Below are 17880 nucleotides of genomic sequence, written 5' to 3'. Positions count from 1 at the left end.
GTCATTCGATGGACATTCCTAATGTGTTGATGTGAGTAAATAGGACACTTACTATTACTGATGTCCGTGGGCAATGAAAGCACCTGATTCTCCACGTTGACGTAGATGCACCTGTCAGGAGATCTTCATTGTATGGCTTATTCCCTGGAGGAGAAACATGGGAGGGTCCTTTAGTTCGAAGCCTGATTGCTGTTCTTCACTCGGAGGCTTCCGTATAACGAGTCTCTGGTAGATTTTAACTCCACGATTCAAAAGTTATTTAGCAGAGGTGTCCATTAGCCAGATAAAGATGCAGGATCCCACCATGTTAGTGAAAATTGATTTACTTCTGTTAAGTACCCTATGCGTTTCATCTGATTCGAATCCAGGCTTCCTCAGGGAAATAAGAGTGTATTACTGTGTGTCCAAAGGATTGCTAATTGGAGGGGTTGGGTTAATTGATCTGTCCCGTGTTAAGTCTGTGACTTATATTTCAATAAAGTCTTTTGTAACCATGGCACAGTGGTTATAGCATGCTTCTGGACTGTAGAACTGCAGGAAACACATTACAAAGAAAATAGATTCATACACCAATTATATACATAACAAAATAAGATCTGATGTATCCCTCTGCTGAAAACACACACAGTAACAGGAAGTACATGCACCACATCCAGGTGGATTAGATAGATGCAATCAGGACTTAAAGGGATGTTTTAGGCTGTTTAAACATCTGCAGTGAATCTATATTCATATTCATGAGCTATGTATGGTAGTTCATAGTTTCATATGCAATATCAAGCCCCATCAGAAAGCATGGCAATTTTTTTTATATACAATATTTTTTTTAATACTATAATGATTAAAAGAAATCAATGTAAAATAAAAAAAACATTTTTTTTTTACCTGAAATACATAAATCCAGATGTTCTCAATGCGTACTGTACATAAAATGTATTTTTAGCATTTCTCTTAATTGAACACCCATGTTCTCACATGCCTAAGTGTCAGTAATCACTATCAGTCTGCACTTAACTTTGCCCTGTAGTGGGTGATAATTGATAAGGCCACAAAACACGTACCCCTCTCCCACCTTGCCCCCCACCGCTCCGTTCTCAATGCGGCTGCTCGACTCATCTTTCTCTCACGCCGCTCCTCCTCTACCTCCCCTCTCTACCACGCCCTTCACTGGCTCCCCTTCCCCTACAGGATCCTTTTCAAACTCCTCACCACCACTTACAAAGCTCTCTCCCAGTCTACTGCCCACTATATCTCTAACCTCCTCACCACCTACACTCCGGTCCGCTCCCTGCGCTCGGCCAATGACCGTCGCCTCTCCTCCACTTTGATCACCTCTTCCCACTCTAGAATCCAGAACTTCTCCCGAGCTGCACCCTTACACTGGAATGACCTCCCTCGTTCCATCCGTCTCTCTGCCAACCTGTGCTCCTTCAAACGGGCACTTAAAACCCACCTGTTCCTTAAAGCCTACCAACCAGCCACCTAACCCTCATCCACTCTTTTCGTTCTCCGTTTCTCCCCTGGCCCCTTTCTTCTCTCCCCCTGCTTCACTGGCTCCCTTTTGTGCCTGTTTTTGTTTCACCCTCCCTTAGGATGTAAGCCCCCCTCCCCTCTTGTCTCCATACCGGTTCTTCTGCTCTGTCTTTACTCCATATGTCTTCCTGGAGTTCTTGAAGCATTGGTACTTTGTGTTTATTGTTCTGTACTGTGTCACCCTGTTTTGTACTACTGTTTTTACTGTGTACGGCGCTGCGGAAACCTTGTGGCGCCCAACAAATAAAGGATAATAATAATAAGAGATAGCCAGAGCATGATTTGGACGAATGTGCATGTGCTTGACCTCGGCACGCCCAGAAGAATTCTGTGTGGAAAAAACATTTCCAGCCAAATTATGCCAGAAATATGTGTAACATTTCGGGCTCAAAGGCAGAATAAAGCCATTATCACGTGGAACTGTTTTGAAAATTTCACTTATTTCTAATTGCAGATATATTCCTGCAGGGTGAGAAATTGCCACATCTGAAGAACAGGTTAACCTCCTGGAAATCGGGAGGAAGTCCCACCCATTCCTCATAGGAGAGGAGTTTGGACCTATTTAAGGACCCAAATTCAGTTTAGTCTTGGTTAGTGTCTGGGGAGGGTGGCTCACACCCCTCCACTGAAGGAGCCAATATATTCTGAACTTTCTACATTGTTTGGTTTGCTCTTCTCCTGTATTGCTATGTTATGCTGTGGATCCTCACAGTAAAGCTCCTGTTTGACCCTGACTCAAGACTTTGGCTGGTGACATTTTGTTAACCCACTACAATTGCCAAAAGATAAACCCCACTGCCAGTCATATACTGCACAGAGATGCTCCCATTCCCAGTCTTACATTCCATAATGTTAGTCCTATTGCCAGTCATATATTGCGCAGAGATACCACCTTGCCAACCATATAAAGCACAGAGATAAAACCCATTGACAGTTATACATTACACAGTATTACCCCCACTTGCCAGTGATGTATTGCATAGAGGTACCCCCATTGGCAGTCATATGTTGTACAGCTCCATCTACTGCGCTGGGCTCCAGACCATCTTCCCTGTCAATCTACACCCCTTTCCCAGCCACTTACCTAACCATCCTCATAGTACCTCCAAGCTGTTTAGAGTTTCTGGGGATATTTGGGCTCTGGCACCTTACTGAAGGGAAGGCACAGTGGGTTAAATATGCCACCTGGAGTTATGTGCTTTTAGTGATAAATGATAGCAGCACATAACTCCAAAACAGAGATGATGGAAAGTGTAGCCGTCGCTTCTGCTATCACCTGTCAGCTGCCTGCGTGTATCCAAACCACTAAGGCGTACCGCACACTGGTTGACTTCCGTTATCATTATTGTTCATTTATAAGGCGCTACATATTCCACATTGCTGTATAGAAAGGGTATTATCAATACAAAACAGCAATACACATAGCTAACATAGGAAATAGCACAATACAGCATATCATATACCGTGCACAATCTAACAAGGACATACAGGCAGGACTAACAGACAGGAAACAAAGGGGGAAAGAACTCTGTCCATGCTTACTGTCTAAATTTAGGGGGGAGACTGAAGGAGTAAATGGTAGATGTGCGAGAGAAGGAGCAGATGCCAAAGCAGTGGTCTAGGAGGGAGAGAGAGTAAGCGAGCAAGCAGAGGAGGATTTTGAGGGAGCGTTTAAAGATTTAAGATTGAGGGATAGTCTGGTAGAGCGGGGTAGGTAGTTCCGGTGCTGGGGGGCAGCTCGGCTATTTCTGTGCAGACTTTCCATCCAGACAAACTAGTGCAAAATCAAGGCTTTTTGTGGTACATGTGCGCTTCGTAAATTAGGCCCATTTCTCATTTCTGCTTAGCTGGTATTAGTGTTTTTTCTTAAAATATTAAAATGTATTAAGAACAGTTAAACATTTTTATTTTTTTTATGCTTTAAAACAGTTGCTTTCAATTAGGTTCCTGAAATGATGTGTATAATCATCAAACATAGTGAATGCCATTGAAGCTGAATTGACTTTTTGTGGGGTGAAGTGTAAATGTGTAGTAGGAGGGACTTGGTTGAGCTTGTATAAACTGGATCTGGATGTACAGTGGTGAGTATTGTGGACATACTTTTCAGTTTTTTTGGACCATACACACTGGGGATATTAAATAAGCTGCTGAAGTGAATATCTGAAATCTCACAAGCCAGGCTGGGAGAAACTTGCCAGTTGAAAGAGTAGAAAACTTCAGTCATATTATGGGAGTGGAAAAAGTGTGGTGTTTAGTCCTGTTTAACTTACTGTCTGTAAAGGAAAAGGTTGTTAGGGGTCATTTCACTGGAACAGTGCCACAGGAAGCAGTGCTTTAAGCATATGCAATATGGGGTCAGAAGAACATATATACATATATACTGATTGCAGAAATATCTGAAATACTTTCACTAAAACTACATCATATTACCCCTGGGTGGCCTGGGATACAGGACACTTTTCACTAAAAAGCTGCGATTCTACAGACAAATTAGAATAATAAGTTTCAAAATTCTATATATTTCAGGTAGTTATTATATTTGTCAAAGCAGTAGCACAAGGCTACATCTATGAGACGGGCAACTTGTTTGTTCACATTTAAGAGCTTTTAATTGCCATAAAGACAGAACACATTCATTTCAATGGGGTGCTTCATTACTATAGTGTTCAAAATCTCCTGACATCTCCCCACTATTAATAACACCTACTATGGACACCACACATCACACCTACATTATCCACATATGTTTTCCCCATAACTGCTAAACAGGCTCTCTTTTGTAGCATCCTGTGATCCGTCCATGGTTACAACCACTGATACCTCTATTCCTATTTTTAATGTACTGCTCCACTTTAACGCTACAGCCGGGTGACTAGTACAAACAGGAAGATCTCAAGAAACAAACACATTTTTCATGTATTTGCATATGTTCCTTAGCCTCTTATGCTGCTGCTGGTTGGGACTGTGCCACCTCTGGATGCCCAAAAATTTGTTGTAATTTCAGTTTAGCTGCAAATAACGTTTTATTTTTTACTCTACCCAAACCATTGTTGGTGCAGTGTAACAGTTCTCACCGAGTTGGGCGCCAGACCATCTCTATTTTGCAAAATAAACTCTTTATTTACACTCAGTCTTCACTCCAGCACATTCTTGCAATAATAAAATAAATATGTACATTTCATATATACATCTCCTGTCTCCTCCTGCACAATTCTTAATATCTACATGGACAGAATATAAATGGGGTCGTCACATTTAAAATGGTGGCTAGAACACTTTCATATCTCTCCGCAGTGTTCACTAACCCTTGCTGTGCATGGGTAATATCATACTTGCCAACCTTTTCAAGTTGGCCTCCGGGAGCTCTGGGGCAGAGGTGGGCATGAAGGGGTAGAGGCGGGTCTTGACAAATCTCGTCATTGACGGCAGAATCGCTTCAGGAGAGTAGGCAAGTATGGGTAATATGTGCATTTACTTGGCTCTGGCTCAATCTCAGCCCTATTCATCCCTCCTCGGTGAGCAGGGGCAAACGCAGGATTTGTAGAAGGGGGTTCCCACACCACGCCGCCAGTGGGCGTGAACAGCATGCATGGGGGCGTAGCTATAATTTTAGACAGTGCTTGTCTGCTCTCCAACTGTTCCTATCCCCATAATATACATGGACAATGCTGCGTGCACTGCTGTTAGGTGCATGCAGCTCTCCCTTTTCAAGCAGTGCTGTGTGAAGTGGGAGCAGGGTCCAGCTATCTCAATTATCCAGTGCCCCAGGCTTGGAGGGGGGTTTCAGATACTAGGAAACCCCCCCTAGGTTTACCTATGGTGGAGGTGACTATTCACTCACCTGGGCTGTGGCATTTACTTGCTAGTGTTGTCTCAGCCCTGCTCACCCCTCCTCTGCATGGGAAACATCACTCACTTGTTTGGTGTGTGACTCAGTCTCTCTAATCTGTGCTGTCTCTCTCTTGAGATGTCACACTCAGTCACTGACTGCTGTCTCTGTCAGTCATACTGTTAAATTTTGAGATAATGTGGTATATTCCCCCTAACTGAGGGAAAGCAGCCACATGCTGAGGTAACTTCTCCTTCAAATCTGTCCCATTTCACTCATGCTCTCCCTGTCATGAGGTACTTTGGTCCCTGCTCTCCACATGCAAGGGGGATCCCAGGATCTCCCCCTCTGCCCCAGGTCCCTGGCTGTCTCTCTCACCACAACTTCTGTTCAACTCATACTAGCTTTATTCCTGGTGTGCCTCCTCTGGGTCCTAGTGCCGGGGTCACACATTAAGTCAATGAGAAGTGTGAATAACAATGCCAGAGGGGGTGTAACATTAATTTATGGGGGAAAAGGAGAATATAAAACAATAAACTTTTTTGTGATTCTTAGCTACTTTTACAAAATTAATTCAACCCACAAAATATAACCCTTATCATATTCTGCAACTTATGTTTACTTTACTTGTTTGGTATATATTATAGGACCTAATGAAATATATATGTAAAAGTGTTTGTGTGTCTATGTTATTTTCTTACTTTTGTTTTAATTGTTTAACTTAAATTTATTTCTTTATTGGTTTTTTTACATTTTTTTAACGTGAATGCCATAGACATTGGCATCTTGGAATGGAAATTAAGTGAATACCATAGGACTTACGGGTCTGTTTATTAAAAGGTTAAATGCCCTATTTCCAGCAAATAAAGGTAGAGCTTTGCCCTATACACGAAGGGGACATCACCACTGATAGCAGTGCAAAGCCTTCTTAATGAAGACAGCTGCGATACGAAACGGCTGGCTGGCAAATTTTAGCCAGTGGGGCAAGACTTGGCTTAGCAGCCTATTAGGAACACATAAAGGGAAAAATAAATGCAGATAGCCCATTGACCCAGCCCAAGGTAGCCCACTATGGGACTGGCCAGGGAGCAGATGCCTCCTGCCCCCCTCCCCTCCAGCCAGCCCCTGAGTACATCTCAGAATGGTAATTGAAGAAAGTCCTCACTGGAATTTTTTTTTCCCCCTCTATTATTTTTTTGTCGAGAGTGGAACTGGAACCGGTCCGAGCTTCCAGTTCCACTGCGCATGTGTGAACCTGCAATGTCACTGCAGCATTTTCTTAGTAAATTGTGGGTGTAGGAGTTTTTCTATCACCACAATAAGCGACAATATAAAAGCAGCGCTATCGACACTTGATTTTAAATAGTCCCCTTAGACAGTACTGATAAGGAAAATGATAAGGAGATGTGAATAAACAATGAGATGCAAATATGACTATAGCTCATATTCACTAAATAAGAGTCTATCAATTTTTGCAATAGAGATGACTATTCATACTAAATCAACAGCAACTATAATGTCATAGTAAATGCTAGTACTTATTATTAATTTGGCTCATCTGATTATGTAGGGTGTTTAAAGAAAAGGCCCAGGATTGGGAAATGGAAATGTAAAAAAAAAATATATAAAAAATAAAGAGAAAGAGCCCTCTTTTTCAAAATTATATTCTGTCCTCAATGGAATGTTCATTTTTTCTTCCTTGTCTGAGTTATGTCACATCTGGTACAGACTGCCAGCAGCTCAGGTTAAAGGCTGGCCTCAGATTTTTTTTTCTCTGATAGACTAGAAGCCAGCATGTGAATAGGTGCCTTTGTTCAGATTTACCTTCCCAAAGACTTGCCTTTTCATACCCCCACTTCCCAAGGGACAGCCTGAAATACCCAGACCGAGAATGAAGAAAAAGAAAACACATTGGAATATATACTCACAGCTTCTGCAGCACAGTAGGAACATAAACACACATATTACTTGGGAGCATACTTTTATCATGATGTTTATTAAATCAATGTACTTAAAGGCCAAAGGTATTCTTTTGAAAAAGCCTCTAAAATAATGTTTAAGATTCACAAGGATGTATTTGAAATTAATAAAAATAAAAAAAATAGACTGTTAGTTCTTGGGTATTATGCCGTCTTGCTGTCAGTGGTATATACATTTCTTTATTTCTTTCCATAGTGTCATCATTTTCATATTGTCTCTTTTCTAAATTTCACTTTGCTGACCTACTGTTTATAGAATCTTATGATCACCTGTAGTACAATTTCACCTTAAAAATGAGTGAGCAGCAGAATGCAGGGTGCAGGGTTTATAAATACTGCCGACGACAGGGCTAGATCCAACCGCTGATTAGAATTGGTATACTGAAATGATTAACAAAGGGAGCATTTTGTATCTTGAAAAAAAATTGCCTCAGCCAGGAATTTTGCCACATTCAGGAAATACCAATATAATTTAACTGAGTTCACAAATATTTGAGTCTCGTATTTACTGTCCTGGAGAACGAGTCAGCTGTACCTGTTGTTTTTCCAATTCCATCCAAGGGAAATTAAAGTGCTTTAGTGCAAACAGATCTGTTTTAGGCATTTAATGTAAATGTATAGATATATATTGATGCCATTTTACATATTTTAAACAGTTGAAAGATGTAGATATTTTAAACTCATAACTGAATGAGTGTTTAATTTATCCATCCCCAATTATAATTAAATCCTTTGCTTTTTTTTGACTTATTAAATTGATAGTATGGGAAAACCAGGACCACGTTTTTGAGCTATAGCACTGTACGAGACTGATTTACTGAAATTGCACTGCTGCTTGTATGGCATTAGAGGGTGCTGTGTCACTTGTTGCTGTGATAAAAATGATACAACTGTGTCCTGTTGGCAGATATCAAGAGCACCCATGAGGATATTAAAAAGAAGGCCCATATTGTATACATGAGTTCAAGGTCACAGATGTCACAGATGTTTCATTGCTTGTGATGATTGTGGATTTTTTAATAGTGTTATAATAACATTTAAGTATTGTACCAAATATTTTCATTTTCTTTTTCACCATCATGATCATTTATTTGTAAGGAGCCACAGATTCCAAAGCACATACTATTATAAAACATATGAGGTAAAACTTCATAAAGCAAAGGAATACCCAAAATTAACCAAACAAAATCAGCTTAACCATAAGAGAACATGAAATAGGGCAGTTGCAAATGAGATAGATACAGTAGGTGGGACATGAGGCAGAAAGAAGAGAGAGCTGTTCCCATTAGAGTTTACAGTATAGAGAGAAGGGAAGCTGAGACAATTAAACAAAAGGAGTAGGAGGAAGAAGTGGGAGGAATGGGGTGCAGATGGAGTATTCTCATGTGAAAGTGGGATAGACCAAAGTAAAGAGGTGAGTGTTGAGGTATCACTTTAAAGATTAGAGTTTGAGGTATAGCGTGGTAAGGATGGGTAGGGAGTTCCAGAGGTGGGGAAATGGGGAAAGTCTTGAAGGCGGGGGTTGTAATCAGAGAGGACAAGAGGCCCCCATCTGATGCAGGCTGGAGAGGGTGTGCAGGGGTATATTTTGCAACTAGGTCAGAGATGTATGTAGGATAGGTGTCAGCGAGGGCTTTAGTGGTGAGAGTAAGCAGGTTGAAGTGGATTCTGGTGAAAATTTGGAGCTAGTGTAGAGCTTTGCAGAGTGGTGCAGCAGGAGAGGAGCAACGGGAGAGAAAAATAAGTCTTGCCAAGGCATTAAGGACGGTTTGAAGAAGGGAAAAACGGGTGAAGGTAAGGCTAGCTACCTGGAGATGGCAGTAGTAGTCAAGATGGTAAATGATGAGAGGGTAAATGAGGATTTTAGTGATGTCTTATGTGAGAAAGGGTCATATTTGTGCAATATTACAAAGGTGGAGGTGACAGGGTTGTGTGAGGGACAGAATATGAGGAATGAAGCGGAGAGTGAAGTCAAAGATGACTTAAAGGCAGCTGCCTGGGGAACAGGAGAGTTCCACCATTAGAGAAATGGAAGGAGGGGAGGTGACACTAGGAGGGGGGATAATGATGAGTTCAGTTTTGGATATGTTGTGTTTGATATATCGTTGGGACATCCAGGTGGAGATGGCAGAGTTGTAAACACGGGGTAACAGAGAGGAGGAGAGGTCAGGGAAGGAGAGGTATATTTCAGTATGATCTGCATAGATATGGTAGTTGAGGCTGTAGGAGCAAATGAGTTCACCAAGAGAAGAGGTGTAGAGAGCGAAAAGCTGAAGGCCATGATCAGAGCTTTGAGAAACTTCAAAAGAAAGATTAAGTTGAGGGGAGCATGAATTAGAGGTAGAGATGCTGAAGGAGCGACTAGAGAGGTAGGAGGTGAACCAAGATAGAACTGTGTTGCGGAGGCCAAGAAAGTAAAGTCTGAGTAGTTGAAGGTGGTCAAACCTAGAAAACACTTGAATTTTGAATTTTACTATATTTACCTTTAAAGTCATTACATTCCACAAACTTACCATATCTTTATGAGTTTTAGAATCATATAGTTCACAACAATCCCACAAAGTTTGCCTACTAGCTTAATCACTACATGGACCACGGGGTCAGTGAGACATAGTTACCCATGTGATGTCAATCCTGCTCTGGTGCATTCCTCAAAAGTCACGCTCGAAGTGTGTTTGATCCAAAATACTGAAGGTATATGGTCCATTTATACCTATGTGAATATGTAGGGGTTGGGAACCTTTTCCTATCAGTGTGCTGGCTAATAACATGATAATATTAATAGTAGTGGGACCTACAAATAAAAGTTCATATTATACCACACAGTAATGTCCCCAGTTCGAATTATGCCACACAGTAGTGCCCCCAATTCATATTATGACACATAATAGTGCTCCCGGTTCATATTATGCAACACAGTAGTGCCTCCATTTCAATCATACCACGCAGTACTGCCCCCAATTCATTTTATGCCACACAGTAATGCCTTCATATTATCTCATACAGTAGTTCCATCAATGTCATGTATACGCACAATTTACCATTAAAACATATGTTAATAAAACATATGTAGGCAGCTATGTTTTCTTTTGTGCGACTCACCTCCAGAGCCAGCACACATGGTTCAGGCATCTTCAGTTTTGCAATGAAACATGGGTGAAGCTCCAGTTCAGCCATCTTCAGCTGCTTGAGTGAAGCAGTTTCGGCATGCCAGAAAAAACTGATCCACGTCCCAGATGTGCCAGGGGTTGCCTACCCCTGATGTAGAGAGTATTCATATACATTTCAGCCTATGGTCTATTTGAGTCTACGGGTAGATTTATCAAATATTCTAAAAAGAAAAGTGGAAGTGTTGCCATAGCGACCTATCAGATTCAAGCTATAATTTTCTAAAAAGTACTATATAAATGATAGCTAAAATTGGATTGGTTGCTATGGTCAACACCGCCACACTTAATTTTTAGAAGGCTTAATGAATCTATCACATACGTGTAAATGTCTCCTTCATTTTCATGAGAGGTCAATTAGCCCTACACTTGCACCAGAGTTGAATGGTTAATATGCAAATAGGAAAGGGGTATAATGCTATATTTCCTATCTGTCATCTTTAACGCTTCTCAGCCTTTTGGCTAAGATCAAGTGTAGTATCTGTTCTTATCTGAGGAAGATGAAGACGACGATTGATTGTAATTGATTGATTGTTGTCTCCTCTTCTCCTCCTCCCCATTGTGTCTATTTTCAATAAAAAACTTTGGTTTGTGCTCCCCTCCCTCCCCCCCTCCAACCCATTCCCCTTCACAGCATGAAGTATTATTGAATGTCATGTCTATTTATGCACCCTTCCCTTTGTGTCTGTCCTCAATAAAAACTTTTTGCTCGTGACTCCATCACCCTACCCCTCTCACCTACCTCCCCCTCACATCCAATGTTATTTTATTGCACTGTGATACGCTGTAAAGTTTGAATGGTTAGTGCAGTACTTGATGTATATAGTGTAGGATGTCATGTCTTGTACTTTATGCCCTGTATTGTACTAAAACGTATGCATGATCATGTCTTACGGTGTACTGTGTACACTTGAATGAAACGTATGAACTGTGTTTTTTGTACTTTATACAAAATAAAGCTACTTTTTCAATCAAAAATCTGTTCTTATCAGTTTACCAACTACCCGGTGGAGGTTATGCTGATTGTGGCTCATCCGATAGCGCAATCTAACATCGATGAGGGGCTTATGTAGACTCTGCTGCATGGTGCACTTGTCTCTCTCCTGCCCAAAACCTAGAGGACAGAACCTGATTGGGGCTTATCGATAGCACAATCTATCCCTGGTGAGGAACTGTTTGAGACTTGTGTTACCCGATCAAAGCCGGCCAGGAGCAAGTAGACGACTGTGAGGAAGATCGACTCCGGGGAAGAAGCGCTGCTGATCCCTGCCTGCCGGGAAGAAGACACCGGGAGCAACTCCAGCTGAAGAAGCCTTCCTCTCCTCGGGACCTGCTCCAGCGGAAGAAGCGCCTCCTCTTCAGCGGAAGCCCCTGCTCCTCTCTGCCCAGCGGGAGGATACCTGCACTGCTCCTTCCACCCCGGAAGAAGATCGCCCTCCAGACCAGCCTCTCTGCCCCAGGAAGAGCCAGGAAGATGGCCTCAGCTGCTGCAGCTCCTGCCTCAACCCCTGCTCCTACCCCTGGGAAGAAGGGAGGAAAGACCACCACACCGAAGCCTCTCCCCGTGACTGGAACCTCTGCCTCCACTGCCCCTGCTACTGCTGGACAAGGGAAGCCCAGCCAGGACACCCCCCCAGAAGACTCCCACTCTGGAACCCTGGATGAGGCAGACCGTCGTCCTGAAGTTGAAGGAGGTGGAAGGAAGGGTCCCGGACATGACGACTGAGACTTTCGGGAAGAAGATGATCCTCGACCAGAGCTTCTCCAAGGCTGAAACCCTCAGCGTGCAGAACTACCTGAAGGGGATCTGGTACATCACCTTCGCCTCCATTGCCATCTGTAAGAGGTATTGGGAGGCAGTGAAGACTGCGAGACCGGAGTCTCCCTTCTTCCGCTTCGTGGGGAACTGCCCCATCCAGAGAGAGGAGAGAAGAGTCACGGTCTCCATGAGAAATCCTCACACCCCTGGTAAAGACATCGCTACCTTCCTGAGCCGCTTCTGCTGCATGGTCAAGGACCCCTCCAAGATCCTGGATGCCAACGGTTTCTGGACAGGCAAGTGGTCCTTCTTTATCAGGCTGAGGAAAGACAACTCTACAACTGACGGTCTCCAACACCTGCCATCATGCTTCACCGTGGGCGGCTCTGCCAGCCTTCTCCACTATGCCGATCAGCCGAGGAACTGCAGGAAGTGCGGTGAAGCTGACCACATGGCGAGAAGCTGCAAAGTCTCAGCCTGCAGGAACTGCAAGGTGGCGGGGCACGAGACCAAGGACTGCCCAAGAAAACTGTTGTGCAACCTCTGTGGCCTGGCCAGCCACATCTACAGGGACTGCCCCCAGAGAGCGAGATCCTACGCTTGTCACAACACCCACTTCCTCCCCATCCCACTCCCACCCTCTTCCTACCTTCACCCCTCCCCCTGTCGCCACCCTCCCCCCTCTCTCCCCTGTAGTAGCACTAACCCTCTCCACTGCTACTGCAGCTCCCTCCCTTTCCCTGGAAGATTTTCCCCCTCTTGTCTCTGCAGGTAAAGAGAACAAGCTAAGGAGGAAGCGGAAGAGCTAGACAGCCCAGTTGGCGACTCTGACCCTTCCAAGAAAAAGGCGGTCGAGCTCGAAGAGGACCCCCTCCTGGCGGAGGAGGCCCTGGAAGAGATGGTGGATGAGTTGCTGGATTCCGAGCAGGAGGAGGAAGGGGAGGAATACCTGCAGCTGCCCCACATCTGCCTCTATGACCAGCTTGAGGAGAGAGGTCTGCTCCCACCCGATGGGGACACGGGCAGACCAGACCAAGTCCCACAAGACAAGGAGGGTAACTTATGTATTGACTGTGCTAACTTTCTTTTTTTCTCCCAACTAATGGCTAATTTTTCTCTTTTTACCATTAATGTGAGGAGTGTGAAGAATAAGATTAGACGTCAGTCTGTGTTTACCTTTCTTGACAGTCAGAAATGTGATGTTTACATGTTGCAGGAAGGTTCTCTCCCTTTTTCTAGTTCCTACAGGCATCTGGGTAGGCAGTGGTCTCACGGGCTCTCCTATTGGTCTGGGGGGGTGACTGTAAATCTGCAGGGGTCGCCATTCTTATCAGGGGAAGCCTCTTCACACTAGATTCCGTTCAGGAGTTTGTCTGCGGCAGATTGCTTATCATAGATGGCTCCTGGGTGGGTGAGCCTATCAGGCTTATCTGTGTGTATGCATCCCGGGGTAAGAATAGCGTTTGGAGCTTTTCCAGACCCTGCGGGCCCAGCTCGCAGCCACCAGGCCGGTAGTGATGGCTGGGGACTTTAACTGTCCTATAGAGGAAGACGGAAGGATTTCTAACAATAATGCTAAATTTGATGTTTCTTCCAGGTTGTTGCAGGAGATGGTAGCCGAAGCATCCTTGCGGGATGCAGTTGGATCCATGGGGGTCGGCTCTGTGAATTATACTTGGAGTCGCCCCGATGGCACAGTGCGTTCCCGGATTGACTTTGTGTTTACCTCGAGAGCGGTAAGACAAAACAGGCATGTCATGGTTCTCTGCTTCTTTTCTGATCATAGGGCCATTCTCTTTGAGGGTGTTCTGGGCCACGGTTTCCCTCCCGGCCCTGGCTCCTGGAAGTTGAACTGTGCTCTGCTGGAACTAGAGGAGGTGATGGTTGAGCTGAGGGATGCCTATGTAATGTGGGAAAATGACAAAATGTATTTTGATTGTATGTCTAACTGGTGGGAGTATGTCAAGTGCAAGTTTCGCAGTTTCTTTCAGGCTAAGGGCCGACAACAGGCGTGTGAGAGGAAGAGAAACTTCAGGAGGCTTCAGCGTCAGCTGCAGTCCCTGCTGGATCTCCAACTTTGCGGGATGATCTGGCTGAGGCCAAGGGGGGCCTGAAAAGGCACTTTGAGGAGGAGTCCAGATGCATCATCTTCCGTTCCAAGGTGGAGAATCTGGAGAAGGGTGAGAAATGTAACTCTTTCTTTTTCAAAAAACTCCACTCTGGCCACACGCCCCTGACTGAACTGCGGGACGAGACTGGCACCCCCAGGAAGGGGAAGGAGGGCATCATGGGAGTTGTCACAGACTACTATGGCAAACTCTACTCCCCTAAGGCTACAGACGACGATGCGGCTGAATCGTTCCTGTCAGGTATCACTAACCCTATTGATCCTACAGGTAGAGCAGCCATGGACGCCCCCCTCACCTTGGGGGAGCTGCACTCTGCCGCTTAATCCTTTAGGCTGGGCAGGACCCCGGACAGTGATGGCCTCCCAGCGGAGCTCTATGTAGCGCTGTGAGACCTCATTGGCCCGGACCTGCTAGAGCAGTATGAGGAGATGGTGGTGGAGGGCAGAATGCCTCCGACTCTTGCTCACGATTTTGTATAAGCGCAAGGGAGAGAGATGTGACCTCAAAAATTGGAGGCCCATCTCCCTCCTGAACGTGGACGACAAGATCCTGGCCAAGGTACTAGCCAACAGACTAAAGGCTGTCATTGGGCGAATTGTTCATCCCGACCAGACTTGTGGCATTCCTGGGCGTAGGATTGCAGACAGCCTTGCGCTGCTGAGGGACACGGTTCATTACATCAAAGACCGCCATGCACATGTGGCCCTGGTCAGTCTTGATCAGGAGAAGGCCTTTGATCGTGTTTCTCATGGTTTTATGCGTAAGGTTATGTGCAGGTTTGGATTGGGTGATATCTTTTGTTCTTATGTTAACCTGATGTACCTGATATTTACAGCTCTGTGTTGGTGAACGGCTGGAAAACTGACCCCTTCTCTGTATTGTCTGGGGTCAGACAAGGCTGCCCTCTTTCACCTCTTCTTTTTGTCTGTTGTATAGAGCTCTTCGCGATGTCCATCAGACCAGAGATCAGAGGCATCACCGCACCGGGCCCAGACCGTCTAGAGGCCCAGTGTTCGCTCTACATGGACGACATCACTGTCTTTTGCGCTGATCAGCGTTAGGTGGCAGCACTCATCCAGACCTGCGAGAACTTCGGCCGAGCTTCAGGGGCAAAGGTCAACTGCGGGAAGTCAGAGGCAATGCTGTTCGGTCAGTGGCACCTGTCATCCCCCGCTGCATTCCCCTTCACAATCAAGCCGGACTTCATCAAAATCCTTGGAGTTTGGTTTGGTGGAGAGGAGGCGGCCCTGAAGTGCTGGGAAGAGAGACTGGCGACAGTCAGACAGAAAGTTGGACTGTGGAGCCTCAGAGACCTTACCATCGAAGGGAAAGCACTGGTGCTGCGCAACGAGATCCTTCCCGTTCTGCAGTACACGGCCCAAGCTTGGCCACCTCTTGCTGCCGTCTGTAAGACCATCACGAGGACAGTCTTTCACTTCATCTGGGGCTCCAAGATGGACAGAGTGAAGCGGTCAGTGATGTACAAGGACCCCCTCATAGGTAGGGTCCCCACCATGCTGTGGGCCTTCTTTGTTTGCAACTGTATCTGCAGGACACTCCTTGAAAAGAACATTTGCTCTGCTGGGAAGTCCATGTCCCGCTTTTTCCTTCTGCTTCTTTGGAGGAACCTTGGTTGGGACAAGTGGGACAGCTCCTTCCCTTACAACTGGACTACTCCTTGGTTTTACCTGGATGTTGGACAATTTGTGAGGGAGCACCATCTGGAGGGACTTAAACCAGACTTGTGGAAGCCTAAAACTATCCACAAGATCATCAAAGCGAAGGACGTTATGGAGTCTGTTCCAGGGCTCCCTGTGGCTACGGCCAAACATGTTTGGGAGAATGTGGCCTCTAAGAGGTTGACTAATAGACACAAGGACATTGCATGGATGGCCATCAGGGGGGTCTGCCTCTCAGAAAATTCATGCACTCCCGGAACCTGTGCAGATATGTTCACTGCCCATTTTGTATTACCAGAAGGGAGACTGCTCAGCATATTTTTTGGGACTGCCCCACTGCACAGGCATTGTTGGATGCCCTGGAACATGAACTTAAGGACAATGTGCCCAGGACTTGCCTTTCATACCATTCGGTATTTTATGGATTATTTCCTGGGACACACACCGTTGGGGCAATCCAGGAGGCCTGGCGCCTTATGAACTGTTTTAAGGATGCTATGTGGCTTGCCAGGAATCGCCTCATCTTGAAGCGGGAGAAGATGACCATCCAGGACTGTCGCAGGCTGATCCACAGCCTGCTAAGAGACTATAACACCCTTGACAGTCCTGAGGAAGATGAAGACGACGATTGATTGTTGTCTCCCTCTTCTCCTTCTCCCCATTGTGTCTATTTTCAATAAAAAAACTTTGGATTGTGCTCCCCACCCCTTACCCCCTCTAACCCATTCCCCCTTCACAGCTTGAAATTTTATTGAATGTAATGTCTATTTATGCACCCTTCCCTTTGTGTCTGTCCTCAATAAAAACTTTTTGCTCGTGACTCCCCCACCCTACCCCTCTCACCTACCTCCCCCTCACATCCAATGTTATTTTGTTGTACTGTGATATGGTTTAAAGTTTGAATGGTTAGTGCAGTACTTGATGTATATAGTGTAGGTTGTCATGTCTTGTACTTTATGCCCTGTATTGTACTAAAAAGTATGCATGATCATGTATTACGGTGTACTGTGTACACTTGAATGAAACGTATGACCTGTGTTTTTTGTACTTTATACAAATAAAGCTACTTTTTCAATCACAAAATCTGTCATCTAACATTGTTTGCAATCTGTTTTCCCTTCAAATATTGTACACACTTGGGGACATAGTTAGGTATCACTATTTCATTAATCAAGTGCAAAGCATGTTATATGAATCTGTAGACTTTCAGGGCTCCAGTGTAAAATGTGCTACAGGGCTCATCTCAGTTTTTTGTTATAGGGCAGCAGAGAGCAGTAATATGAATATAGGAAAGCCTGACCAGTGCTGCCATTAGAAGGGTACAGAAGTCACTGATGTTGGGTGAAGGTCTCCAGTTGACTAATACCCCCCCACCCCTCCCCCAGAAAAAAATTGCAGTGTCAGTATAGTAATATTAGGATTGTCATCAGCAATTGCTCGATTGCTGTCTAGTAAGGTAGTCTCACAAGGTTACATTCCACAAGAATACCATCCCTGTGGTGACAGGTTGCAGGGAAGAGTGAACACTTTTCCTCTATCATACAATAGTGATTACGCTCATAAAATGTTGAATACAACATCTTCAGAGGTTCATTTATCTTGTGTGATAGCGGTACATGGTTATTCCTTCACTTCACCCTGTCAGTACAGTAGTCATCAGTGTCTTTTCTACTTGGAAAGTCTTCCTCCGTGACAACACTCTTAGGCAAATATAAGCAGTAACATACCCCACACTGATTATTTTGGGGGAAATATAGTATATATTTTCAAGGCAGTATTATACAGACTTATGAGTGTTAACAGAC

General features: G+C 44.6%; 2 protein-coding genes and 1 pseudogene across 2 annotated transcripts; all 3 read left to right on the top strand.

Annotated features, from left to right (window-relative positions):
- The first annotated feature begins 10950 nt into the window (after positions 1–10950).
- On the top strand, positions 10951–11054 carry LOC142142016 (U2 spliceosomal RNA; annotated as a pseudogene).
- LOC142139825 (uncharacterized) lies at positions 11009–15457 on the top strand. The gene is made up of 3 exons (XM_075197694.1): positions 11009–12869; positions 13053–13322; positions 15333–15457. The coding sequence occupies exons 1-3, from the start codon at positions 12170–12172 to the stop codon at positions 15455–15457; spliced, it is 1095 nt and encodes a 364-aa protein (XP_075053795.1). The 5' UTR covers positions 11009–12169.
- Positions 13791–17107, top strand: LOC142140150 (uncharacterized). The gene is made up of 2 exons (XM_075198004.1): positions 13791–14447; positions 15333–17107. Exon 2 carries the CDS (start codon positions 15536–15538, stop codon positions 16553–16555), a length of 1020 nt encoding a protein of 339 aa, XP_075054105.1. The 5' UTR covers positions 13791–14447; positions 15333–15535; the 3' UTR covers positions 16556–17107.
- Positions 17108–17880: the final 773 nt, after the last annotated feature.

The sequence above is a fragment of the Mixophyes fleayi genome, chromosome 2 (genome assembly GCF_038048845.1).
Source record: "Mixophyes fleayi isolate aMixFle1 chromosome 2, aMixFle1.hap1, whole genome shotgun sequence".
NCBI lineage: Eukaryota > Metazoa > Chordata > Amphibia > Anura > Limnodynastidae > Mixophyes > Mixophyes fleayi.
This window is presented reverse-complemented; position numbering and strand designations above follow the sequence as displayed.

Coding starts and splice junctions, on each gene's coding strand:
- LOC142139825 (XM_075197694.1), top strand. CDS start 12,170: ATGAGGCAGACCGTCGTCCTGAAGTTGAAGGAGGTGGAAGGAAGGGTC. Junction 12,870..13,052: donor GAGAGCGAGATCCTACGCTT/GTCACAACACCC, acceptor AAAGAGAACAAG/CTAAGGAGGAAGCGGAAGAG. Junction 13,323..15,332: donor AGTCCCACAAGACAAGGAGG/GTAACTTATGTA, acceptor TCTGTTGTATAG/AGCTCTTCGCGATGTCCATC.
- LOC142140150 (XM_075198004.1), top strand. CDS start 15,536: ATGCTGTTCGGTCAGTGGCACCTGTCATCCCCCGCTGCATTCCCCTTC.